We start from the raw sequence: 27,266 nt of genomic DNA on the forward strand, positions 1-27,266 counted from the left end.
AAAGAGGCAGATGTATTCCAAGGAGTGGGTTGGGTTTAAGACAGCATGGACAAAACTATTCTGTTGCCACCAGGCAGTGGTTAAATGAGGTCGGTCTCTGTGAGCACTGACCTGTACAGTCTGTGGTGTCTACTGAGATAAGTACAAAGAGCCGTGAAGCCCATTGCTTGTAATCCTCTCCTATTCACTCCAGAATGTCCTCTGCAATCATTACAGCAGAGATCGTGGAAATCCTGCTTCAGCTCTCAGTCCCAGCAGAAAGCTGAAGCCTTGCACTTGAGCATGAAAGTATCTGAGCTAGTTTGGGGTTGAAGTAGGATTTGAAGTTGAAACCATGCAAAATGGGTACATTCATAAAACAGGAATATGAAAATCTTGGTAGCAATACTGGAATTATTTCTAAGACTGAATTCATATCTAAACCTCTAAGAGAAGAGGAAGTTAGTGGAAAAAATGGAATCTGGACTCTCATGAATGGAAGCAGATGAGTTGTCCATGGCTTTGGACAAGATGCCATGCAAAGCAGCATACAAGATCTACAGGCATACTTTACTATGCAATTCATCAGCAATTTTTTAGGAATAAATAATTTAAAAATCCAAACTTGAAGCACTTTGTGGAGATTTTCAGACTTTTCCCCACAATAGACTCTGTCCCACTACAGGAGTTCAGAGAGGAGAGTGGTCTGCTATTTGAGGTGCTGGACCATTTCCAGTGAAGGGCAACAAGGCTCATAAACAGTCTAGAACATGAGTCTCAAGAGGAATGGCTGAGGGAGATGAGTTTGTTTAGCCTTGAGAAGAGGCAGCTCAGGGTGACCTCATCACTCTCTGCAGCTACCTGAAAGGGGGTTGTAGAGAGATGAGGGATGGTCTCTTCTGCCGTGCCTGCAGTGAGAGGACTAAAGGTCATATGCTGAGACAGGAAAGATTCAGAATGGATATTAGAAAAAATTTTCACTCTTAGGGTGGACAGGTATTGAAATAGGTTGCCTGGGGAGGTGGTGAATCCAGCCCTGGAAGTGATTTAGAGGTGTCTGGATCTAGCACTGAATGATATGGCTTAGGGTTTAGTGGCTAATGGGTTAACAGTTGGACTCAATGATCTTAAAGGTCTCTTCCACCCTTGGTGATTCTATGCTTCTTGTGATTTCTTCTTGAATCCTTGCTGCATTATCTTCTTACTTGTCTGCGAACAGAGAGATATAACAGTCCTCCTCTTCTTCCCGCTCCCCTTCACATGGCTTCCCACCATTCACTGGAGAGGGGTTATTACATTCCCGGGTCCTTCTTCTTTTGAATGAAGCATTGCATGAACTCCATTCAGACCAGCAACCCCAGCGACCATCTACAGCAACTGCAAGAAATGAAAGAAACCATTTCTGGCAGAGCTATACCATACAAATTATTTCCTTTCAGGCCACATATGAGACGGATGATGCCAAAATCATAACAGCCATTTTCAGAGGATTTGAAATTCTAGCTATTAAGGTGTTCAGAGTAATTTCAGCTGCTTCATGAAAATCTAAAATATGTCTACTATTCTGGTTTTACTTGCAAGTAGCATCCAAACCCTGAAACAGGCGATTTTGTAATTTTATTGCACACACAGATGTGTGAGTTTTCATGGTGCTGACAACATTCTTATGTAGGTCAGTATTTAATTTTTTCTATATAAATCTGAGCTTTAACACCATGTCTAAACCCCATATCCACATCCCATGCCAATTAAGTTGAATCACTACTACTATCTTCTCTTAACCTCTGGGGTATTTCATCTGTGTGACCATGAAGCTTATATAAAAATTTTTATTTACACACCCTTTCTTTTCTGCATGTAATACACTTTCTACATCCATCACTACCTGTTTATCTTCAATTTCTAGTTTCTTTCAAAATATTATTTATCAGGGTGAGATAATGAGACCTGTAGCTGCCCAAGTGTCTTTCCTTTCTGTCCGTATTTGGTCCTGGAATATAAACATATGTAATGTCTCTTCTATTTTCCATAGGTATGGAACTAGTGCAAATTTATTTTAAAAATGTTTTTGCATTAAATTGTTCTTTGATTTCTCCTGAATGATGATCATATTCCCTATCCTTATGACAACTGAGTTTTTCTCCTACACCGTAATCAACAATTTTTATCTTCAATAGCCATTTAGTCTTAAGCATAGTAGGCTATTGGGAAAACTAAGGAATGGTTTCTTAATTTTTGCATCCCTTATATTTGATCTAAATTTTACCCTTATCGCTGAACAGCTCGTTTCCTCTTATGAGCTAGTACGTAGCTAAGAAATCTTTTACCCTTTCTTACATTTTCTTTTGAGTTGTGCCTATTCAGTTCAATATTTTTACTTTTGACCCTTCTTTCGTTCCTATATTTTCTGGGCATCACCACATGGTAAGAGGTACTATGGATTTAGTAATGGAAGATTATGTCAGATTAATCATTGACAAATAAGACAGAAGAAGGACCATATTTACATTATGACATTATTAGCCCAAATACCTGATTTGTAATCTGGAGCTCGTGTCTCACAGTTTTTGCCGTAGGTGCCAGCCTGGCACAGGCAGAGGCACTCCATCCCAGAGAGAACAGGCCTGGCATTGTTGGGGCATGGGGCACACTGGCAAGGGTCAAACCTGCCTGTGTATTCTGTCAGGGCTCTCCACAGGTTGCGGCGTTTGGTCACAGCACATGGCACGTTCTTCACCAAATCCACAATGGGCGACACCTAGTAGAGAGCTGTTCAGTAAGCAGTTCCCTAAACATAGCAGGATCCTTCTGGGGGTAGCAGAAGGATTTTAAAGGCACTAGAGCCTACATATGAAGGCTCTAGTGCCCAATAACACAGGAATTGGGCATGTTGAAAGTTATGGATGCTTTAAATGGGTGTGGCAATGCTATACATCTGTATTATCCTGGTTATATTGTTTTTATTTTCCCAGTTTAGGGCTCTATGAACCAGTGGAAAATCAACCAAGTGGGATACAATGTCTTAAAATTCAGGATGCTATATATGACGTGGGGTTTGCTTACATGTTTGGTCCCTGCCATGTCAGATATCCCTACGCTGCCTTCAGGAGCTCAGCAGCTGCAGTGGGAGAAGCCTCACTACGTGCTGCATTCAGGCAGGTTTCACTGTTTGCCTCAAGTGCTTTGCCACTGCTGGTGAGTAGCTGCTTTGCTAGCCAGAGAGAGAGGCAGCTCAGTGCAATCACAGCAGTGCCAACACTGCATGAAATGAGAAGGACAGAGATAGAGGGGATTGCAGTTTTGTTTCCATTTAGCTATGTGACATACTTTGCAACATAGGCCTGGCAAGGGAATGATCACAGGACAAAAATGCATTCCCAGCACCACACACTGCTTTCCTGCATGGTAACTAACCCATGCCCATGCCTGAGCTCCTGCTGATGTCAGAGCAATTCACTTACATTCCTCACTGTTACTCCCACTGTCCATGGGTGACACAAAACTAGTGCAGCTTATAAACCAACATGCACAAGAAGTAGTCCTAATAGAGGTTTTGTACATTTATGATATGCCCACATGTATGTGCATTCCTATCACACACAGCATCATCCCTATTTACAAGATGATACACCTGTAGACTCTCTGAAGAGCTGCTGACTGGTGAGTCTTTACTATCTCAATATTTTTCTTATTATCTCTTACATCAAAGTCAACCACCACGGGATTGTCCTTTGTTGATTCCAACCAGTTTTTGAAGATGATGTGTTCTGGAAAAGCTCCTTTTTTCTCCCAGGCCAGAGCTGCTGCCTGCTCTGACCTGCCACCTTTTACCAGGGAGACTGACCGTTCAGATGACTGCAAAATGGAACCTGAAAAAAGATTTCAGCACAGTATTTTCAGACAGAGGCCTCCAAAGACAGTAGATGCAACAACAGAGTTCTAAGAAAAAGTGTAAGATGATATAGAAGAATTCACTAACGTTGATTTTTTGAAGTTGCCCTTGATAAAATGAAGTCTAAACTCAGAAAAACACTCCCTGCTATGACAGCAGCCTGTCATAGTATTCCAAATGAGTGTTTGACACCTGAGCCCTGAAGATATTCAGAACTATATAAGACACTTGTGGGAAATGCAGAGGATACAGTAGGCTTTTCTAGAACACACTGCAAGGCAGGATCTTTAGTCCTAAATGTCAAATCCTGAGAACTGTAAACTGATCATATAATGAGGACAGAAATAGGGTGGAGGTGATGAAATCGCTGTTCTCAGTAACACGGAACATGACTATTGCCACCCTTGTGGAAAATGCACCAGCTTTCTGCAGTTTCTGAGACAAATTTCTGGCACTCTTGTACCTAGATGTCTGCTTGGTATGAGGAAGGTGGGAGGGGAAGGTCAAGGAGTATATTATTGCTGCCCAACTCTCTCAGTGAGCAACTTAAAGAAGATCATGGCCTCAGTTATGATCACACATTTCTAGTTGTGCTCATCTCCCAGTTCTCTGTGCCTGGCCACAGACCCAGGCCCATGGGAAATGTTTGCCAGATCTCTGACTGACTGGATAGCCAGTGCCACCAGATCCCCAGTGATGGTACTCCAGAGCAGAAGAGTGCCCCCACATCATAATTCCATTTGCAAGTAAGACAATTATTTCAGTGCTTGTGTCAGGGGCATACAGTGAAACACTGGCTCTTTTAACACTGGTGAAAGAGCATCAGCAAAGCTGGGAGGTCAGCTGGGGCAGCTGTGGGAATTGGTATCACTTAGGCTGGTAACTGTCGCCATCCTGGTCACCTTCATGTTTCTCAGCCATCCTGTTTGAGGTGCACCTGTTCTTGACTTTCTTTCTAGTGAAGAAGAGCACACGGACTTTTGTTTCTGTTCGGACACACTCTGTTGATTCATCCACTGTCAGGCCTAGAAATGGCAGACAGCAGCAGCTTCATCACCATAACCATGATACATGACAAGCACCACGCCCCCAGGCTTCCACATGGAGCTGAGCCAGCAGGTTTCCCTACTCCTCACCCACCACTGGAGACCAGACTCAGTCCACTGCAGGCACCTGCTTCCCCAGGTATGGAGAACATTGGACTGAGCCATGCTTACCATACCCTTTATATATTCTCCCATGCCCATGCAAGTTACAGCAGTGGCATCAAAGATCATAGTTTTTAACCTTAGATTTCCATTTTTGTGGTATCATCTTTTCATTTTGACAGCCTGGCACAAATGAGAAATTTTTAGAGTAATTTCAAATCCATACCACCAACTTTAATTACTGAATCCTAAAGAGTACCAGTTACATCACTCAGATCTCAGTCACACACAATAGTATGCTGGAACACCTTTTCCTGGTAGTACCTGGTCTGGATCTGAAGTTCTTAAGTGGCTTCCCTGAACACAGTGACGTTTGCCAAATAAGGAATCTAGAACTTTTCCAATTAAGACAGTGTAAAGCAAAAGTTTCTTCTTGCTCTATATGTAGGCAGTGTGAATAAATCCTGAGTCTGTGAAAGTCTAAAGAATGTTTTTGCTGTTGGAGAACTTACTGTGTGGTGTAAGACCTAAAAACAGTGATAAGAAAAGCTGGTAAACAAATAATGATCTTTTCTTGTTAAAAGATTACATACCTGAGTTCTTCAGTTCCTCAGAGCTATACTGGTAAAGAATGTCATAGGAACCACCCATCTTCCCAGAGGTGTAGTAATGGGTGCCAAACTCGTCAAATATTCTGCTGTATAAAGCATAGTTGTACTCCAGGGGCAGATGGTTAAGGGCTTTTAGAAAGACATCTGAGAGCTGCAGATCTGACTGCTTCATTGTGAAGTTTGCAACAGAAATTACTTTATGGACTCTAATAAAGTTGGAATTCTAGAAATAAGAAAAGGAGAATCTCAGCACCTTCACAGACAGTTAAGAGCAGAAAGTAGAGGAGTCAAGAGTTCAAGAGTATATGCTGACATACATTGCAAGAGCTAATTATTCCTGTGTATCATGCTGCTTTAACCATAAGCAAAGTAACTCTGGATTTTCTAAGATTTTGGTGAGGTTATTGATAACTCCCTTACACAGAATACTTAACAGAGGTCTATGAGAAAGCTGGGGACAGACCTTTTAGTAGGACTTGCAGCAGTAGAACAAGGGGTCATGGTTTCAAGAGGCTAGATTCAGACTAGATATAAGAAAGAAAATTTTATGGTGAGGATGAAATACTGCCCAGAGAGATGGTGGATGACCCATCCCTCGAAACATCCAAGGCCAGGTTGGACTGAGCTCTGAGCAACTTGGCCTCGTTGAAGGTGTCCCTGCTTATTGCAGAAGGGTTGGACTAGATGGCTTTTAAGGGTCCCTTGAAACCCAAACTATTCTATCATTTTATTATTCTTTGATTAAAGGATCTGAAACCAGGAAGGTACACTGGAGGACCAGCCAACCCAGCTCAAAAACGTTTCTACTAAACTAAACTTAAAAAATATTAAGTTTTTGTATTTCTTGCATGACAATATGGAAAAGCACATGACACTTCAAGTGGTTAGGACCCTCTGGAGACCCTAGGATGCTCAGTGTGAAACTCTTATATAGGTTTAATTGAACCTCTCAACCCCCAGGTAAGTTCCCTCTCCTTTTAAATGATCAATATAAACTTCTATTTTCACTATTTAAGAAAGAATTGCAAATTCATTTGTAGGGATCCCAAACATATAGAGGTACACATCTATCTACAAACACCCATTAAGAAAATTTATACAGATAGAGATAAAAATTGAGGCTTCCTGTATGATACAGTAGGCAACATGAGGAAGACCCAAGATAACACTCCTGCTGTGGATCCACTAAGAAGGAATCATAACCTGTATCATCTTTAGCCAATACCAGACTCAGTTATTGGTGCGTTTCTGTGATTTCATAGAATCACAGAACCATGGAATGGTTTGCATTGGAAGGGATATTAAAGATCATCTAGTTGCAGCTCCTCTGCCATGGGCAGGAACATCCTCCACTAGAACAGCTTGCTCAAAGCACCATCCAACCTGGCCTTGAACAATTCCAGGGATGGGGCATCCACAATTTCTCTGGGCAACCTGTTCAGTGCCTCACCACCCTCCATGGCAACAATGCTGAAGACAAATGTGCATGCAAAAGAAGCTTTATGTTGAAAGTTTAATTTAAATTAGCATTTTCATAATTAAATTTCATCTGGGTTTAAGACAATAAGAAGCCACTGTTCCACCAAAAATATATTGTCAGTTGTACAAAAGGACAGCCTGATCTGTGTATAGATATCTACATGGGGGTGAAAGTGAACTGGTTTCCAGTAGTTGGAAGTAGTAGACAATTTAAGTAATCAAGTTGCTTAAACATTAGGACAAGTCAGCAAGGCTTGCAGCAAACTTGCATCATAAGGTTTATTCTAATTGCATTAGAACTCTTGGGTTTCAACAAGCCTTAGCTTCATTCAGTCCTATGGCCCTTCCTATGTAGAAGTGCAGACAATAACCAGTCCTTTACTGCCATAATACTACTAAATTACATCATGTTATACCCTGTAGTATTCATTTGCCTGAAAGGTGCAGAATTCAGGGGCAAAAATGTTTCTGTTGTGAGAAACCTTTCTACAAATGTGTTATTTCTGAGATTATCTTTATGACCAAATGCCTCTTGGCAGACATAAAACTCCAATATGCAAGTTAGCTACCAAATAAAAAAAAGATAGTATGGACTAATAACCAGTACCTGAATCTGTATAACATTCCTGAGTGCATCTCTTTATTTTTAGAGTTGTCTGCTACTGTTAGGCACTGTGGCCTCTTAAAATATAATTATGATAGGGAAAGCAATGGTTTACCCAATTTTAATGTCAAATCTATGTTTTTGTTTTTAAGTGGAATGAGCTTATGTTTTCTGTACTAAATCCAGAAAACCATAGAATCTACCTGGTTGGAAGAGACCTCAAAGATCATTGAGTCCAACCCTACTGTCGTTACTAGACCATAGCACTAAGTGCCACATCCAGTCTCATCTTCAAAACCTCCAGGGATGGTGAATCCACCACCTCCCTGGGCAGCCCATTCCAATGCCCGATAACTCTCTCTGTAAAAAATCTCTTCCTAATATCTAACCTAAACCTCTCCTGGCAGAGCTTGAGTCTGTGCCCTCTTGTCCTACTGCTAGTTGCCTGGGAGAAGAGACTGGACCCCTTTTTTTCCAAGGGCTGTTTCCAAAGGTACACCTCAAACCAAACTTTTCAGCAGGCCAAAGACTGCCCTTTGAAAGTCCAGGGTAGAAGTCTTATTGATGGCCCTTCTTGCATCCCTGAGTATTGGGAACCCTATAATTTCATGGTTGCTGTGCCCCAAACTATCTCCAAACACCTCATCTCCCACCAGTCCTTCTCTGTTTGCAAACAGCAGGTCTAGAAGGGCCCCACCCCTGGCAGGCTTGTCTACCAGCTGGAGTAGATAATTGTCCCCTATGCACTCAAGGAACCTCTTAGACTGTCTTTTCTCTGCTGTATTACATTTCCAGCAGACCATTTTGCATTACAGAATGTATTTTTACAATGAGGAACATCTGTAGTATCAGAAGAGGAACTTTTTGATGCATAATCCTAGTAGGCCAATGCCTTCCAAGGAAAGTATCTTCTGGTAGTTCAGTTCTGAAATGAGCAGACAGAAATCAAGTGGAACATAGAAACTTAGAGTAACACTCAACTACCTTTTCATGTGAGGCTGCAATGGCTTTCTTGAAGGAAGAAAATGATGTAACTGTAACCCGTGTCTTTTTTGAGTAGAAAATTGGGACACGAAAAGTTGTTCTAGCTGCAGTAGAAGCTGCTCCAAGTACAGAAACACTATCACTCAGAGAAGTCAAATCATTGTAGAAATCTGATTTTACATCATCCTCTTCGTCTGTTACCTGGAGATTCAGTAAAGCAAAATGCATTTGCCCAAATAATAATCTGAAATACAAACCTATTAAGCAATTAATTCTTTATTTCTTGATTTTTTTAATGGAAGAAACATTCCTGAATATTTGAGACATGGCAGTAAGCTATAAAACTGTTCTTAACACAAAAGATGAAGCCAAGAAAGGCCAATAGGCAAAATGAATACAAGATAAGAAACAGACTTACTAATTGGCATTTATAGAACAACAACAAAAATAAAGCATGTAACACTTTCTTCCCCACCTCCATGCCTCAAAGCATAGGAATAATTTTCAACAACTGTGATTGAACACACTTTTAAAAGAATTTCAGACATTCATGTTATGTCCACACTATGACTCCTTCCCAACCCCATGGCTTCTACATTGTACAAGGCAGGGCTTGGTGTTTCCTGGACTTTCATCTTAGTTCCCAGCTAGAAAAAATGAACAAGTTGCCAGAGGGGAGTCTCAGAGCATACTGGCACTGTTAGCACCCATACTGCATGATGGACTAAGGGTGGGTGGGGAGGAACAGGGAGCAAACCTGCCTGATTAAGTTGGTAACCTCAGTGGTGGTGTTGGACAAAGTACCAAGACAACTTTAGCATCAGAACAGAATTTACTTATTTCCCAAAATCCAGGCAACTCCCTGTGGGTTTCTGAAAGACACATTTTTTTCCCTCCTCTGGACCTGTATATTTAATAGGGCTGCTAAGGACCTTGGGAGCAAAGGTGGTCCATTCCTGCAGTCCACTTCTGTTTTATGCCATATGCTTCTGCATGAACATACACTGGAGTTCCAAGAAGAAGGCCTGACCCAGCGCCCCTTGTATACCAAAAGCTGCTCTAAATGTTGTGCTCTCAAAGGTGAGATTCATGAACACTTAACAGCTCTGCAACTGTTACTGCAACAAGTAACTCAATGAACCTCTCAAATTTAAAGAGGCCTGGGAAAACCAAGGGTTGTTTTTCTCCTCTGAATACTTCTGTCCACAGTCATTTTTCACCATTTTTGACAAAGCCTATCTGTCATGGCCAATTCAATTGCAGTTTCCATGGAATGCATTAGGGTGTCCTTTGCTAAGTTGCTCCTGTTAAAGGAATTCTAGAACCACACCACGCCTGTGGCAAAAATCAACAGTTCAGATTTCATCCATTAGTTGAGCTTTTTGAACATGCTGCGTTCTTTCCTTCTCAGTGCAGTGTCTATTGGCTTTAGGCAACACCTGCCCTTATGAGTGCACAGCCAAAAATTGTGCCCCAACCATGGTATTCGAAGTATTTTCTACATATCAGTGTCTTTAAAAAAAATAAAATAAAAGTATCAGTTGTTCACAGATTTTTTTACAAGATACAAGCCAAGTTAATTTTGTCCTTGGCCTGTCCTGCAAGCCTTCCCCCCGGACTGTGTATGTCTTGTCCTCCTGTCTCCCAGACTCAGTGTCTGCCTCCTCTCTTTGCTACTCTGTGGAGGGTCTGGGCAGGCAACAGGCAGGACTGAAGGGTTGAAATGTCTCGGGGAACAACTGTGTCTTAAGGCTGCAGATGACATGAGGGAAGCTGGAGCTAGGAGCTGCATCCATTGGTACTTCAAGGATACAGCAATGATGCTGGAATAAACTTTGGACTTGAAAGAACCTCTGACTTGATCATGTCCAGGCTAGGAACAAGGCCCCAGGTACCAAGTCAGAACAAAGACACGGCCACAGCCACAGGGAAGCAGGATAAATTCAAATCAACCATGGTGTCTCTGATATATAATGCTGTGAGTTAACACAAATCTGAAAGGCTTGAGTAGAACGACAAAATTCATCCCATTTCCATACATCAACCAAAGCATGTTAAAGCCTCACCAGACTGAGAAATCTTGGCCTAAAACACATAGTACTGTCTAAGACTTGAGTACTTGGGTTGTGATTATAGCAAGGGTTTTTCTGCTAGAAGCTGCTGCTTGGGAGTACCTGAAAGTTGACAGCCTCTAAATTCTCAGGAACGCGATAGGATTTCCTTGTTTCACTGTGCTTCACTGTTGTGCATTTTCCTCCATTGAATGAGTTGTCAAGGACTTGTCCTCGGCTCTCTCCTGCTAGAACGTGAAATCTAACAAAAAAACATATTTCTAGAGATTAAACAACCCCAGAAAAATGTATGGACTTGAAACATTTCATGGGTTATAGCTGCACGGAATTTTCTGTAGGCTTGAATCAGAGCGTGAGTGTCTGGGTTATGTTACTGCTTTGAAAGAAATTCCTCTACAAGAACTTCTCAGACACGCTGAGGTCATCTGAAAAATGCAGTAACATCAATCCAGCTTCCTACTTTCCACCAGTGCCTAACCCTACTGATAATCACAACGTCGCTATGAGACCGTTAGTCTTACGTGGAGAAAGAACCAAGGTCTAGGAATATGAACAAGCAGGTATCCATTTCTACCATAAGTGATGTTACTGGAGCACACTGAGATCAAAATTCAGTTAAAAAATGTAAGACTACCTGGAATAGGCATCCCATGTTTAGGTTTTACACTGCTTAAATTAGTAGCCTGGGAGAGGTTGGTATAACGTTAAATGTAGCACAGACAAAAAACATCTATAGAGGAACATCCTCAAAGTTTCTGAAGCACTTGGCACAATGTACGGGCAAGTATTGCATAAGCTGGAAGTTGCCCCTACATGATGCTCTGGTTGCTGTGAGGCAGGAAAAGTCACTCAGAGGCAGTGCTCCCTGGTGTACTAGCAGTGCAGGGCAGGACTGGAAGAGGCAGCAGGCGAGTCCTAGCCTGGTGGTTTTGTTGTTTTTTTTAAATTCCTTTCTAATTTTAATTCAAGAGATTATAAGTTTTAATGGATGCTCTCACATGCTAACAGGGACTTCTTTTGTTTATGTAATTTAGTGAGATAACAATCTCAAGCTTATGAAAAATAAGCACAGCTGACTTACCCACTGCTTATCAAATGCACTCCTGGGATGCTCTCATACTGTCTGTTACACACAGTCTTTTTCCTTCTACAATTTCTTTCATCAGAGTTGTCCCCGCAGTCATTTTGTCCATTACATTCCAATGTTTTTGAAATACAGCGACCTGCACCAGAGAAGCAGCAGCGGCAATTCATCATGTCTGAATGCAGAAAAGGGCAATCTTGTCTTTTTTGCTAGTAAAAGTGTGATCTTGCCATAGATGTTAACAACGAGGCAGTTTTCTGGATTATCCCAATTAAGAAACAGTTGTTTCAATTCTGCCAGTTTTGCCTTGCTTCGAGGCTGCAAAGACTTAATTTAAGGTTTAGCAAAAGGGTATGTGAATAAAGTTATTTTGAAGTTAATCAGGTATATTTAAATTGAAGCAAACAAGAAATCACCACAAATCTAATACAAATAGTGAGAGTTTATGTTCAAACTCTATATATGTGTTTGTATATGAAATATTTGTACAAAGAGATGTTATTGGAATAGTGCTACTGTCTAGCTATCATGGTCATAATGACATCCCAGGCTAGGGATTCCATTTTAATTACTTACAGAAGAAACTGCAAATATAACCTGCTTCTAGTACATATGAAATCCTTATGTATACTTTTCTGCTTGGTCCCTTTTGCCTGGAATTTATGCATGCAATGTACAAGATCTGGATCCCTTGGACCTTTTCTGTCTCAGCTTTTGACTAAGTAGTAATGCAGCAGCTACAGAATGAAGACTATCATTACCACTTTCACACTGAAATTTGTCCTTGCAATCAACTTCCACTATGTTGCAGAGTTTAGTTGGGAAACACGGGCGGGAATCCACCAGTGGCTCAGTACAGACCTGACCCCCAAACTGGGATGGTCGCAGGAGTTTCCTGGTACGAAACTGAAAGGCAAAAGAAATAAACCCAGGGTTGCTTGTGAGAGCAGGTTTTGTAGCTAAGTGCCACCCCAGACAGAGCCACGTGCCTCAGTGCTGCTGAAGTTTTATCGAAACCAAAGCCCTGAAGGCAGACAGGAGACTAATACCCAAGAGTCTTGATAGCCCTGATGGAGCATATGTGATTAAACAGTAGACAACCTGGTTTATATCACTGAAAGGAATTGAAAGTTCAGTCCCTGTATCTTCTGTGCCAAACATACAGTAGGAAATGGTGTACGAACAGGCTTACAGAGATTATTCCTATTCTTTATCTCCTCTGTTGAAATAGAAATACTTTGACAGCAACATATGTCCCCAAACCAGCTGTCTTGGCTTGCAGACATAGGGTCTCTAGTCTGAGGAGCACTGGATGACCAGGGAGGACGAAAATGCTTTTCCTGAAAGTTTCTGTTGCTAAAATGGACATGGGAGCAAAATCTGGAGCTCACTGGGTTTTCTTTGCCCAAGTTAGTACACCCTATGCAGAACAATACAGCTGAAAGCTTCCAGACATAGCACTTCAGGTATGTTTTCCACTCCATGTCAAGGGACTGCTAGTGAGACCTGTCTGCATGTGACTGAACAGTTTTTCCTCTATGAATTTTTTCCATTGGGAAAGCATGGCTTCTCGCAGACTTCCATTACATCCCTCTCTGTAGACAGACCCTGGAGACAAAAAATGCAGGAAGATTCTAGTGAAAATCAGTAACCAAGTGACTCTGAAGGGAGAGTGCAAGGAGCAACACTGGAAAGCTTTCAAGCTCAAGAGAACACTTCCTTGTATTGCATTTCAGATCCATAGCACTCACTATAATATTTGTGTAAGCTTCCACTTCTTCATCCCACCACCTCCCTGGGAGCTTGCTCACACTAGTCTTCATTCTTACCTTTGAAGCCACGTCCTCCATTCTGTGGTTATTCCTGTATAAAGGTCACAAACAATGCTCTATATAGTTTGGAGGAGAAAATGGATCACAGTTCACAAAACCACCTTTTCACTTGAAGACACATATATGTTGCATCAATATTTAAAATTGGTAAAAATGAACACTTTTATATATGGATGTGTAGGTAAGAAACTCAGACATTCAAGAGGATATTGAAATCAGTTCAGTTGAGAGTAATGCCCTCTTTCAGCTCTGGTATCTTGCTGTTTTCCAGTCTCCCACTGTTTATAATTGTTCTGCTCCCATACTGTCCATCCCAGTAGCAAGATGAGAACCCCACAGAGCGATTCACATCTTACACCTAGAACAGTCTTTTCCTGTCTTCCTCATTCTGTATGGGCATCAGAAAGTTATGTATGTATGTAAAGATATATGTATGGCGTCTGACAGGTTTATCACGACAGCTTTTCAAGCATGGATTTCTGACGTTGAGAGGAACATTTCGAGAGATGTAGGCTGTGTTTGCACAGAACCTCAGAGCTGTTATCATGGTCAGCCTTGAAGCTTAGACCCACCAGCCACATTAACTACCCCAAACAACCTGCACTCCACTCCCCTCTACCCTCAACAACCTTACATTTGAAAGGGCTTGGTTTATTTAAATCAGGTCCACGTGAACCTGATTTTCACTTCTTCCCTCTCTACTCTCTCACCTCCAAGTCTACCATAAATCAGCAGACAAAAGCCTGAAAGGAAAAAACTCCATTCTTGGACTTTGGCCTGTGGATAGTAAGCACGTATACTTGGGGCCTGATTTTTTTGTATGAAAGCTGGGGGAATGGTGCTCTGGATTTCTTAGTAGCAATCTCAAATGGATCCTGACTATCAGTGTAAGATATAGCATGAGCATTTCTAGCTAGCGCTGCTTAGTTAACTGGTTTGCTAGTTAACTCTTTTTTGTAGATGTTTTGATCCCATTTTTTTGTCTTTAGAACATACAGAATGCTAAAATTCCATGTTTTTCTCCTGCTTAAACAGACATGCAAATTTTAGAGCTTAGTTTTTTCTTCGTGTGAAAAACTCACCTTTATTTGTGGCCGTGGAAACTTTGAAGGATGTTCTCATAAATGGGTTTACTCTAGTAGATCACCCCTTTCTGGTTTGATCTGCTTATTTTAACTTGCTCTCTCCACCTTCTACTGTTGTAATTCATAACCTTCATTTCTCTTTTTAACTTAAACTGTCATTTTGCATGTCAATTACCACAAAGCTGAAACAAGCAGATCTCTTCAGCATAATTTCTTGCATTAAACCCATATAATACATTTTCTACCTACTTGTTTTTTAATGCATGGATCACAATCTGACCAAGGGCCAAAGTCCCCGAGCAGACAGTTGATAGGACATGTTTCCTGGTTACATGCACGAGATTCCTGCTTTGTGCACAGCCGGTCACAGTAGTTTTCAAGATAATATTCATCCACTCTTATTTGCCTAAAAAATGTAACAAGTTATGCTAGGAAAGAATAGACAAATCACAGATGATCTCTAACCGTGGATGAAGGCTGATAAAATTATTTGAGCCTAACTAAAAAGACTTGAGATACATTATGCAATTGCAGAATGTTGACTACAAGAAAAATCCAAATCTGCCTTCAGTTTAAAGAGCAATTCTTTTTGATTCATGCCATTTCAGATGTCCCAGAGAACAGCTACAGACAGAGCCAGGAGGAAAAGAGGGGAATTCTCACAAGTTTAGATTATACCACTGAGCTGCATCCAATTTGGTGCTGCTGAATATTTATTTGACTTTAACTGTTGTCATAAAATTAATGGTGCTGGGAGGACATTTCTGTAGGTTTGCCATGCTGGCATCACTCTGCACTGGGCAGAGCTCCCAGAGCTGGGCACTGAACACCAGCCTTGTATGGTCACAGGAGCTGAATGCTTACTGCACCTTGCCAGCAAGGCAGCCATAGTGCCTGCCTGTTCTCACCTCACTACATGTATTGGCAGATATATGTTTGTTTGGAGGCACTGTATCATAGAATCATCAAGTAGTCTGGGTTGGAAGAGAGATCATCTGAAGCTCCAATCAAAACTCCATGGGCAGCACTGTAATATCCTATATACATAATTTTGTAATTTTAAAGCTTTGCAATTAAAAGATAATCTATTTATCTGATAAACACTTGAATATGACAATTTTTCTCAGCCTATTATGGAAGGTGGAGCTTCAGACACAGGTCCCCCTCTCCAGAATTGGTATTTTCATAGAGAATAAATAGAAATATAGAAGTAGTGATATAACTTGGCCCTACCTGTGCCTGGTCTGAGTGCCGTAATTGCAGGTTTGTGAACAGGCAGACCACGATCCCCATGGGTAATGTTCACAGTAGCACCCCTGGCTGCTCCCAATCACCATGCTCAGCAGGACCAGGTGCATTAGCATAGTCTTGTCCATAGCAAAGGCATCCATCTACAGCACATGGACCGGCAACAAAAGCTCAAGAAACTATCGCTTACAGTTATGACAGTATATTACAGAGATGTCTCTTCTTATATGAAGAGTCTATGAATCTATTCACAATAGAAAGCTGCAAATCAGTGCACCTAGAAAGGGGCAATCATGCACAGTAGACATCTAGCAGTAATTCAGTTAATACTCTTAGGACCAGAAGTCACATTGGGTTTTTTGCCACTTATTTATCAGGAGTGCTAATCACCACTCTGCATTATTTCTGTTTTACAAGTTGTTTATAAATAATTTTGAATGTGACAATTAAAGGTGTGCTATTTTCTTCATTCCTTAAAAGTATTCTCAAAATTATGTTCTAGAAATAAGAATTAAAGCATGAGACTGCTCTTCCTATGAAGCATGTGAAACAAAAAACAAGACCTTAAGATTAAGCAGCCTCAACTACTAGCCTGTAACCAATTCATTTTCACATGCTTATAAAGCCCCTTTGCATAAATATTTTGCTGCAGTGAATCCTCCCTTCTCGAAGTTTTGACTAGCCTGTTGAAACTATCCTGATGAAATTATCACTATTCAAATCTCATCTGAATTTTCTATCAGCAGTAGAAACACAACAGCTAGCCTATTTCTCACTCCAGTTGTAAATCAAACTTTATTTGATAAGACAGAAGGTTATAGGCAAAATTAAGGAAGTGATAGACTTAGTAAAATGTAAAAAAATATTGCAGGTCATATAGGTATTAATTGAAAACTGCAAAATAATTTTCCTCTTCATCATGAGATTGAATCAACACTAAATTTGATAGGCTGTTACAATAAGGCATTATAATTTTGGTTTGTGTCAAAAAAAGCCAAATCCCAAGAGGACATTTTAAACCCAAAGCATTTATTTAAAAACAACACTCTAAGATACTTCATTTCAAAATGTTTGAAATTAATTGTGCCATTGTTTTCTACTTTAGGTTTTTAGCTGCAAAGGCAATTATTATTTTTACACCTTACTGAGAAAAATAAAATTGCATCAAGTCAAAACATTGTTTGCTCCCTCAGTAAAGAAATGCAGTAAGCCTTCACACAGCTTCTCAGAGTAATGAGAACTCAGCAAGTTTTAAAAAAAACCCGTCAATGAACAAGCCTTTGAGAGGGATTTAAGTATAATCAATATGAAAATAGAGTGAAACTGTAGACAGAGAAAGGAGCAGTCTTGCCAATGGACAAAGAATATTAAATCCTTTTCCTTACCTGAGTTCCTGGCTTCTTGCACCAACAGTGCCACCATAGAAAAGAGATAAAGCCCTATAGAACAATTACTTTCTTCATTCCTTCACTGTGCTGTATATAAAAAAAATTGTTTATTCTCATCAGATCAGTGTATTAACAGCCATATAAATGTAAGAACATGAGAGAGTAGCTCAACGTTTTAAAGAAAAAAAACCCGACCAAAAAACCCCACAGAACTCTTCTCTATGTCTTGCAACCTGTGTGCATTGAAGTCAACAAAAAAAAAATAGTCATCATTATTATCTTACTGTAAGACTATTAGCTGCAAAGTCAATCAACTTAGCAGACTGGTACGAGCTTGGTGTGGTTTGCTGCAGTCTTTCAAATGAAAGGCTGAAGGTTTTGTTTGATTTGGTTATCCATTAATGAATGCAGATCAATCTGGTGGCAGGAATGGTCAAAACAGAATGACCAGTACACCTGCATCCTCAGAGAGATGTGTTCTAAAGAACTGTGGAGGAACTGCTCTTCATAAAATTGCAGGCACTCAACATGAGCCAAGAGGAATCCAAATACCTTTGCATTAGGCCACGGTGTTTCAGTGCACTTCAGGTCATCTTGTGCTGCCCAATAGAACTGTGCAACCTCTCTGCTCTCAGTTTGAAGGCAAGAGAGTGAGAATTTTGTAAGAAGGCTCATTCTTATAATTAATTACTACTTTCACTAGGAAACTGGACACAGAGTCCAGGCTAAGGCAAAATATCTGTCTGTTGGTGCACCATCTCTGTAAAACTGGAGCTCCCAAAGAAAACAGAACTCCAAAAACATTTGAGGTTACCGGTAGCTCTTGCATTTTGACCTCAGTGGTGAGCCCTGGGCATGCAATGACCCTGGGGAAACACTGCCAACAGACTAGAACTGCTGAGAGCCTCTGCCCTGCAACATGGGCACCACCATAAGTCTGAGGTGCCACGGCAGGAGTTAAAATGGAAAATGAGATAATACACCCCTGCAGAACAGAAACAGCAATTATGAGCACAAGACAAGGAAGGAGTTTGACATAAAAAAATAATCAAATTATGGCACAGAACCCAAAACCTCTGAAATACCCAAGCATTCATGCCACCCAGAGGGCAATGCTGCAGTCAATCCCCCTTCACTTCATTAGACTGGCAGAAGCACATCAAGATGTCAGAGTCCTCAAAACATATTTCCCAATTTGTTGGTATCCAAGGTCATATATATACTTGAATAAGAAAAACAACTCGGAGCTTCCTGCATAGATTCATTTTTCAGTTGCCTTTGCAGGGTTTTTTTCATTCTGAACTTGGCCAAGTGTTGTTACACAACTTGAGCATTCAATTAGCAAACCAATGTTCTGCCAGATCCTTATTACATTGTGTAAACTTGTCAAGGAAAATCAAAATAGTTATCATTGGCTTCATCGTTGCTGCTGGGTGGGATTTTTAAATTTATGTGAAAAACACTCTCTTCTACCCTTCAGAGAGCATCTTCTAAACATCAGCACTTCCAGCTCACTAAGAGCTCCAGTGGGACCTCCAGACTCAGTGGAATCCCAAAGAGGAGATGCCTGGTTTCTTCCAGCCTTGTAGAAACAAACCACAGCTGTGAGCTGCAAGTCTGTGTTCATAGTGGTATAATGCAGCAGCTTAAAGCTTCTAGCTTTTACAATTTTTCTTACAGGAAAACAAGGAATTAGTAAACAGTTTTAAAATTTTAGAAGGCTAACAAATGAATGGCACTTCGCACAGTGTACAAGCAGTCAATGGAATTTATCATTAGAGAACAAGCTAGCAGACAAACACCACAGTTAGCAGAATATATAACAGAATATTAATAACAGAAATATTAAGTGAAGACTGGCACTGGTAGACTTCACACCAAAGCCAGGGCTTGAGGGCAGCATGAGTACATCCATATTAAACCCTTAGATGGGAGTTCATGTGAACTTAACTCAGCTGTCTGAAACTTATGGGCCACAGCAGAAAAGAACACTGCTTGGGCTAACACATTTTGGCAAAACTGCATTCAGCTGTTGGTGTGCCCAAGGAGGCTGTCAGCCCATCTGCAAGCAGGTGAGTTGATCTGGACCAGAACAACAAAGGGGGCAGTCATGTAACTAAAGTGACTAGAAAAAGGAATTTTTCCCAAGTGTGGTAGTTCACTGCTGGACACCAAAGGACTGCACTCCACATGTATGGTTTCTTACATGTTTTGTCTATAGGATAGCCTCAAAGCAATTTCATTCTCACCTGCCCTGGCTGAAGGTCAGGCCTTGCATCCTTTCCTTACACCACTTTAGGGTATCTGGACAGCAGGCAATACCCTAGTGCTGACAGTCCACTTCTGTCCTAATAGTCAGCTACTCTCAGGATTTCCTTCTGACATTTTAAAAATATAAGAAATAAAAAAAATCTGCTCAGAGTTCCAAGCACATAGAAGTTTATTCAGCAATATGGCAAATGATGGCTCATGCAAACAAGGGTGCCTTCTGAGACTGATTTTCACATGGAAAGTCATCTGCACCAAAAGATGTTATTCCTCTGGACAGTGGTCCTGCAGGCTTTCACACCCATAGGATGCTGTGCCTTACCAAGTCTCTGGTCTGAAGCTCTGGTACAATATTCCCCAAAGACCAAAGCACTATCACTAATCAAATTGGGAGCAACCCAAAGAGGTCAGTGTAGAGTTGCATGCCATTTTACAGCACTCAGACTTTGGAAGTGTCTATGCACATATTTGTGACCTCAATTTCATTACTTCTACAAGAAATATTTCTTCAGTAAAACAAACATAACATCCCTTCATCTCTTCTGCAATGTGTTTATAAAAGATCATTTTTCAAAGAATGTAGAAATGTTATCTCAAAGGGAACAGAAAAATCCAATCAGTATTCTGCTTGACATTAGAGCATTTCTAGCTGGGTTTCACAAGGTCATGCCTCATCTATTTCATCCTGTATCTAATTCCCCATACTCAGAAAAAATAAGTTATGCTCCTATTCAACCTCCAACTCCCCTCTTAGGGCAGGTCCTGTTCTCATCCCAAACCTCTGCTCAAAGAAGAAACTCTTGAACTTTAAAGGGGAAAGAACAGAAGAAAGGGGGCAAACACCACATTTTCTGAGTAGTAAGTAGAACTTAAGTCAAAGAGCTCTTCAATTTGTGACATCCCCTTGTGTTTTCCAGATACCCTAGGTGCAGAAGTAGGAAAAGCCGTTCATCCTGTCCCATAAAATTCGCAACCATGGACTGTTGCCGCCTTCTTCTAGTTTTTTGGATAATGGATAGCAAGAGTTTACTACACTGCATCCCTCACCTTACACAAATCTTAAAGACATGGCTCCAGTTGAATGCTTTCTGACAAAATGTGGACTTTTAAGAGCATAAACTGATACTATTCATGAGACACTTTTTCCTCCTCAAAATCTTCCTGAAAACAAAACACAAGAGAAATCTCTCATCCCTACATGGCAGATCAAAATTTAACATCAGGATGGACTGGGAGGAAAATACACCTTACGCTTAATAATTCATTGAGGTGTTTTCCCTCCCCATATACACCCCATGAGAAGGGATATTGAAACAAAGAAGAAATGAAGGCATCTTTAAGCATGAAAGTGCATCAGAATGGCTTCAATACTGAGCTATTTTGACACATCCTGTGGCAGTAAGAAAAAAGAACCATATAATATCTTATATTTTCTGTCCATCACTGGGCCATCTGAGGACAGGGGTGGCAGTGCCGCTGGCATGGCACAGTGGTGGCAGGCAGCCCTGCTTGCAGCCAGACACCCGTCACTTGTGCTCTGCTTCACTGGGAAACCCATGGTGCTGCCTCCTCCCTGGCTGTCACTGTGGATCTGAAGGAGGTGTGGGATTGAAAAACAGAGCCAAAGGCTTTGAAAAGGGGTTGTATCAGCACAGAAGATGTTGTGAAACAGCAGCACCTGTGGACAAAAACAATTTCTGTGCAAGGATTGGACAAGCAGTTTAAGATATCATGAGGCAGGATTTGAAATCAGCTTCCCTCTCTGTCTGCTTTATTTAATGAACAGCCAGGCATTCCCTCTCTTATACAGAATTTTCTGCTCCTTGAGTTGAATTAGTAAGATGGAAGCATTTGGTGCATCAGTAGTAGACCAGGACTTCATTGGGATGGTGTGTATGTGTGTGTGTGTGCACGCGCATGTGTGTGAGTGCAGGTCTGCACTAAGGTGATGTCAGGGCAGCAGCAAGTAAAATTAGCCACTGCTTCTGAAAATATGTTCAGAGTGTTTTGCTCTGGATCAGGCACAGTTCAGGGTGTTTAACTCTCCAAAGCACGTTCACTACTTGCACCACCAGGAGGACCCAGCACAAGCCTTTTGCGGAGTGTCATGGAATCACAGAATCAGCCCGGTTGGAAAAGACTCAAAGATCATCGAGTCCAACCCTACCATGTTTACTAGACCATGGCACTAAGTTCAGCCCTCTTACTTGCATCTCAAGGAAATGGTGGGCTGGAATCAAGGAGGGAAACCCCAGCTCAGCACTTTCCTGCTGTTTGTTCACTTCTTCACCCTACAGATTACCTGGAAATTAAATCTTAGCTTTCCACCTTTAGAGACCACATTGGATTTCATCCCCATTAAGCACCCAGAGACTGCTCAGGCTGAAGCATGATCACAGTACTGCTCCAGCACAACCACAGCACAGGCACAATTCCTCTAAAGTTCAGTATGGGGCTAAAATGATTAAAAAGTAAGTTTCATCTACTGCACAGTGGAAAAACAAAACTATAGACAAACTAAATCCCAGTTTCCGTGCTTGTAAGTCACCTTACCATCAGAGCAGAGGGCAGGACACCAACCAGAAACATTGCATACAAGCATTCTTCACTCAGCACTCAGCCACCTCACCTCCTCATGGAGGGTGGATGGAAAGTCAGCAACCCTTTGCACAGCACCCTGCTGTCTAAACCAGCCACCAAGGAAGGAAGAAACTGCATTTGAATGAAGAGAGTTTGAGTTCAACTGTCCTAGAAGAGAATCACCCATCCTCCACTGCACAGGCTGCAACACAGAGCACTGAGATCACCTCCACCACAGCAAGGAGCCTGCAGCAGACATCACTGTAAGGCTTATGGGAGAAGGAAGGAAGGATGTCAGAAAGCATCTGGTGCTAGCAAGTGATTCAGATACAGAGCTAGAAGGAGGATGCATGAGCTGGGCTTCTTTACCCACACCTTTGATTAGCCCTGGTGAATATCACCTTACTTTGCAACATTTCCAAAATAAATAAAAGCTGTCATTAAGTAGCTACTTTTCAAACTGCTCGTGTGTTGAGGAATTTGTATGTAAAGCATACCTACTATATGAAGCAAGGGATTACCTTAACTATTTTGTTTCCTGGTTAGCATTTCACGAGTAGTAATAAGATAGCATCATTCGTGACCAGTAAAACATACTCTGATCACTATTTTTATGAGAGACCAATTGAGACCTATGACAAATCTTTGATGGAAATTGCCTTTTTAACATTTTTCATAGAAAATACCTACTTCCCCTTACTTTTTTTAAATATGAAAAGTTGCATTTATGATGACTGACATTTTTAAAAAGAAAACTTTTTTCCTTTTTTTTTATTTTTCTCCTCAAGAAAAAGTAGCAATTTTCATTTGAAAGATGCTTGAAATTAATTTGGAAAATATGAACATTTTTTATTTTGCCTTGTAATTTTTCCCCTACAGTTTTCTCTGCTAAATAGATCTAATCTGTGCTGTGCCCAGAAAAACCTGAATCACACACATACAAAGCCCCCATCCTACAACCCTATAATTGTTTAAATCAAGGTGATTAAGCTTGACAGGAACAGATCAGAGCAAAATTTACTCAATGCAGTTATTGCTCAGGTTTTTGTGCATCCAAATCAGGTAAGACTTAGAATAATTCTGCAAGAACCTTGAGAAAAAAATTATCACCGAAAAGATGTTCCAGGAGAGATGTCTTCTTGACTTGATAGGATTGGAAATCAGCTGAAACTGTCAAAACTGAAACCCATTAGCCTTTCCTGATGTCAAAAACATGCCCCTTCCCCACACTGGTTGTACAGTTGTAATCGTTGGCTGTCAGTGCTGGAGCTCCCTGCTGGGCCTGGCAGTCTGCAAAGCTGCTTTTTCCCTTCTGCAGTCAGAAAGCTATACACAACCCCCGAGGCCTGTCTGTGGGGAAAACAGCATTTTCTGTTCATGGTATCCCTACTTTATGTGCAGAGTAGGCACACAGCTTGGGCTCACAGATACAGGCAGCATCTTGGGGGAGTCCCATTGCATCAGCCCCACATGGTCTGCCTTGACCAATCTAAAATTTACATGATTTATAATTTAATGTATAATTATGATAAATTATATTACAGGTACAATAAATATTGTACATAATTTCAGGTTTCTATAAGCACACAATTTACCCTAATGGATTCCTCTGTGGAGGACAACTCAAAGATGTGTTCATGTGACAGCACATAGCACAAGTTACAAATGTGTACCCTTATTCACCAAGGAGGAGCTGTAAAGGGCAAGTTTTCCCCATGCAATCCAAAGGAGATATGTGACTTCCACCATGACAGAAGTAAAGGGTTTTTTTCTCCATTGAGGCTTTTAAGGACCACCCAGACTACCACAGGAGTCCCCAGCCATAGAAAGGTGAATGCAGAAGATGGTTGGCAGGGGTTTGGCCCTATACCCTTGTTCTGTCTTGACAACTTGGTCCACGGTTCATGGCTGGACCATAAGCATCACTGCACATGAGCTGGCACCACCACTTTATCCTACACCGGTGTCTACCACAAGGCAATGTGAGATTACAGTCTCCATTTGCAATCTAAATTATTCCCAGTCACTGTTTAAGTCATTAAGTAAATTAACTCTCTCTTGGAACCCACAGGCACTGGAGAACTGGAGTGAGAGGTGGATGCTGAGGTCTGAGACAGTGAATAGGACTGGAGATTTGGAACCTCTGAAACATCATACAGCAGGACATGCTGGCATCTGCATCTGTACTTAGTTCCTCTATGAGAAATTGTATTTCTGGAGTGCAAGCAAACAGGAAGGACAGCAGACCTGTGAGGCACTTGTACCCCATAGGTGAGTAGGTATTCTAGATAAAAGACAGGAGAAAATGCCTGTCATTTCATGAAACAAATAACTCTGAAGCTGTATCAGTGTTCAATTCAGATACCAGTATTGTGAGTACCTGCAAACTTACCTAGAGTTCAGGAGACATCAACTTGTGCCACAGCTGATCTCCCCAGTATTACCAGGAATTGGTCCCCGTTCCCAGCAAGGGAGCAAGGATGCACACCACTTGCCTACTGGCTTTGGATGCTCCTCAGAAACCACCTCTCAGAAGCTGACCCAAGTCACAGAAAGCACATGGGAAAAAGGCTTTGTTCCAGGCCACTGGAAATACACTTGGCTACTGCAGGAGCCATCTGCTGTGCTGGGATTTCTTGCCTGGGGTGGGAAGGTCTAGTAATGTGTGTACATAAGGCAATTACTTGAAAGTGAAATTTTCTTTTACAGGTTCCACGGACTGATTTCAATTTGCTTCCAGCCAGTTTGCTGGCAGATCTCAACCTCCTGTAAGAGATAACATGGTGCTGAAAACAATGAACATAGGAAGATCCTGCCTGACAGAAAAAGAAAAAGGATAAAAAAAGGCTTGAAAAGGAAGAGTGTGATGCAGTAAGGATCCCTGATAAACAATAACAATTACTGTCAAACAAATTTGATAATCATTAATCAAAGCATCTGGTAGTCACCTTGTTTGACTAAAATAGCACCTGAAAACCACCCCACTGGGAGGAGGTGAAGGGAACTGGGTGCACCCCTAACCACCACTCCCGTCCTAGTGCGTGCATTCCCTGCCCAGACTCACTCCCTCTGTGCAAAAGGCAGTGATACTCTGGGTCCCCTGTTTTCTCTGGGGCCTTTCAAGGTCCTGGGGCAATTTTTCTTTTTCTGCAGAATCTAAACCAGGCAGTCTTGTCCTTCACTGGACCAGGTTTAGTGGCAGTTTTCTTAGTGAAGAGAGCTGTGACACATGGCCACATACAGGTGTTTTGCTGGCAAGAGCTGACTTGTGCTGTGGGATTTTCTTGTCTCACCAATATTTCTCATGTTCGTAAAGTTCAGCCCATGACTGAAGCCAGTTCAGCATTGATCAAAGTCCTTTCCATAAATGCTTTGTCCCCAGCCTGGCATATTTTTAGAGATGAAGCCATGGACTCCAGCACACTGCATTGGTGCCTGGCTTTCTGTCTGACACAGAATGAGAAAAAGAACAAGAATGGCATGTCTTATCTTACTTAGGGCAGTTCATGTAGCACATGAATGCAAAGGACAGGAACGAAGAAAGCCTAGGAAGGAAAAAGGATTTTCTTTGCCCCAGAGCACATTTTTCACATCATAAAGGCCCTGTGCTACATGAAAGCACAGTCTTGCAAGCACTGATACGTGTGAATGACTTTATATCCCAAACAGGCTTTTTGAGCGAGTTAAAGCAATTAAGATACACAATTGCACAACCACTAGCAAAATTGCTGCAGCTTTACTGAAGGCAAACTTCACCACTAGGGAGCACCATCAGACAAAGTTTTTTAGAGATTTTCTGTGTTGAAAACAGACTACAAATATAAATGAAAAAATTTATTCAATACTGGCAAAATAAATATTTTCAGTTGTGATTTTTTAAAAACTACCTGCTGAGAAACTAAATTAATCAGAAGTAATGGGGCAAGGTATTTAAATTTATGTGATCACTAGGCAAGGCCTGTAAACTGATACCAATCAAGAACTCTGCTGATTCATCTCTGCAACTCAAAGATATTTGTTTCCAAGTTTCTGTTTGATTGGTGACTTCAGCACGATAAAAAAAAACTACAAACACCAGGCACCAAAAGATTCTTTCTCCATCAGATAAGAACGTTCTAGGTCAAATCCAAAGTACATTACAGACCCAAGAGAAAAAAACCTTTGTTTTGTTCTGTGGCAAATCAAGATCAGAGGTTCCTGCCACTACTTGGAAGTGACTCGGAAGCAGACAGAGAAAATTCAGAGGTGCAGCTCAAATCCCAGCTCATATATGGACAGCAGAACTGAGTGATGGTGGCTAACAATTCACCATGTACAACTTCAGTTCCTCTTCCTCTTGCTAGAACTGCAGTTATAAGTCTTCCTTATCCTCTTTTTCTCTCTGAGTTGGTTACAAAACATCGGCATTGCTGACACATCTGTGCAGAGTGGGATGACATTAAAGACGGTGTGAGACTCCACACTGGCTTTTCTGGTTTTAGCTGTACACTCCTCAGCCAGATTCAACCAGAATGTTCAGGAGCCTCAGACAATGAAAGGCACAAGTTAACAGAACCTTGACTCCTAAATGGCTTTGTGGATACAGATCAAAGAATATAATAAACTGACTGTTAATGTAATATTTCACATCTTATTTTCTGCTTCCAACACCAGAAAATAGGATTAGACTTTATTATTCAGTGGCTCAGAAACCACTCAAGTTGCAAATCTTTCTAGTCTTCATTTTCCCCTACAACCAGCATGTGCATTCATGACAGTGCCCTCGATTTGGAAACCAGCCCTGGCATAGAGTCATAGAATCATCAAGGGTGGAAGAGACTTTTAATGTCATCCAGTCCAACCACCAACATAGTACTACCACTGTAACCCCTAAACCACTAAACTATGACACCCAGCACCAGAACCAGTCACCTCTTAAACAGTTCTGGGGATGGTGACTCTACCACCTCCCTGGGCAACCTATTCCAATGCCTGACCACCATAATAGTGTGTCCTGGGTTGCAGTGTGGGGG

General features: G+C 41.3%; 1 protein-coding gene across 1 annotated transcript; it reads right to left on the reverse strand.

Annotated features, from left to right (window-relative positions):
• Positions 1-1,184: 1,184 nt before the first annotated feature.
• Positions 1,185-16,161, reverse strand: C6 (complement component 6; the record flags this gene model as incomplete). Its single annotated transcript, XM_009083949.1, has 11 exons — positions 16,004-16,161; positions 15,020-15,176; positions 12,615-12,759; positions 11,851-11,992; positions 10,872-11,010; positions 8,698-8,898; positions 5,613-5,853; positions 4,774-4,896; positions 3,682-3,848; positions 2,512-2,737; positions 1,185-1,356 (listed from the first exon to the last, which is right to left on the reverse strand). Coding segments are annotated over exons 1-11 (1,871 nt in total), but the record flags the coding sequence as incomplete, so codon positions are not given.
• Between the last annotated feature and the right edge of the window lie 11,105 nt (positions 16,162-27,266).

This window comes from Acanthisitta chloris, unplaced genomic scaffold (assembly GCF_000695815.1).
Source record: "Acanthisitta chloris isolate BGI_N310 unplaced genomic scaffold, ASM69581v1 scaffold12951, whole genome shotgun sequence".
NCBI classification, from domain to species: domain Eukaryota; kingdom Metazoa; phylum Chordata; class Aves; order Passeriformes; family Acanthisittidae; genus Acanthisitta; species Acanthisitta chloris.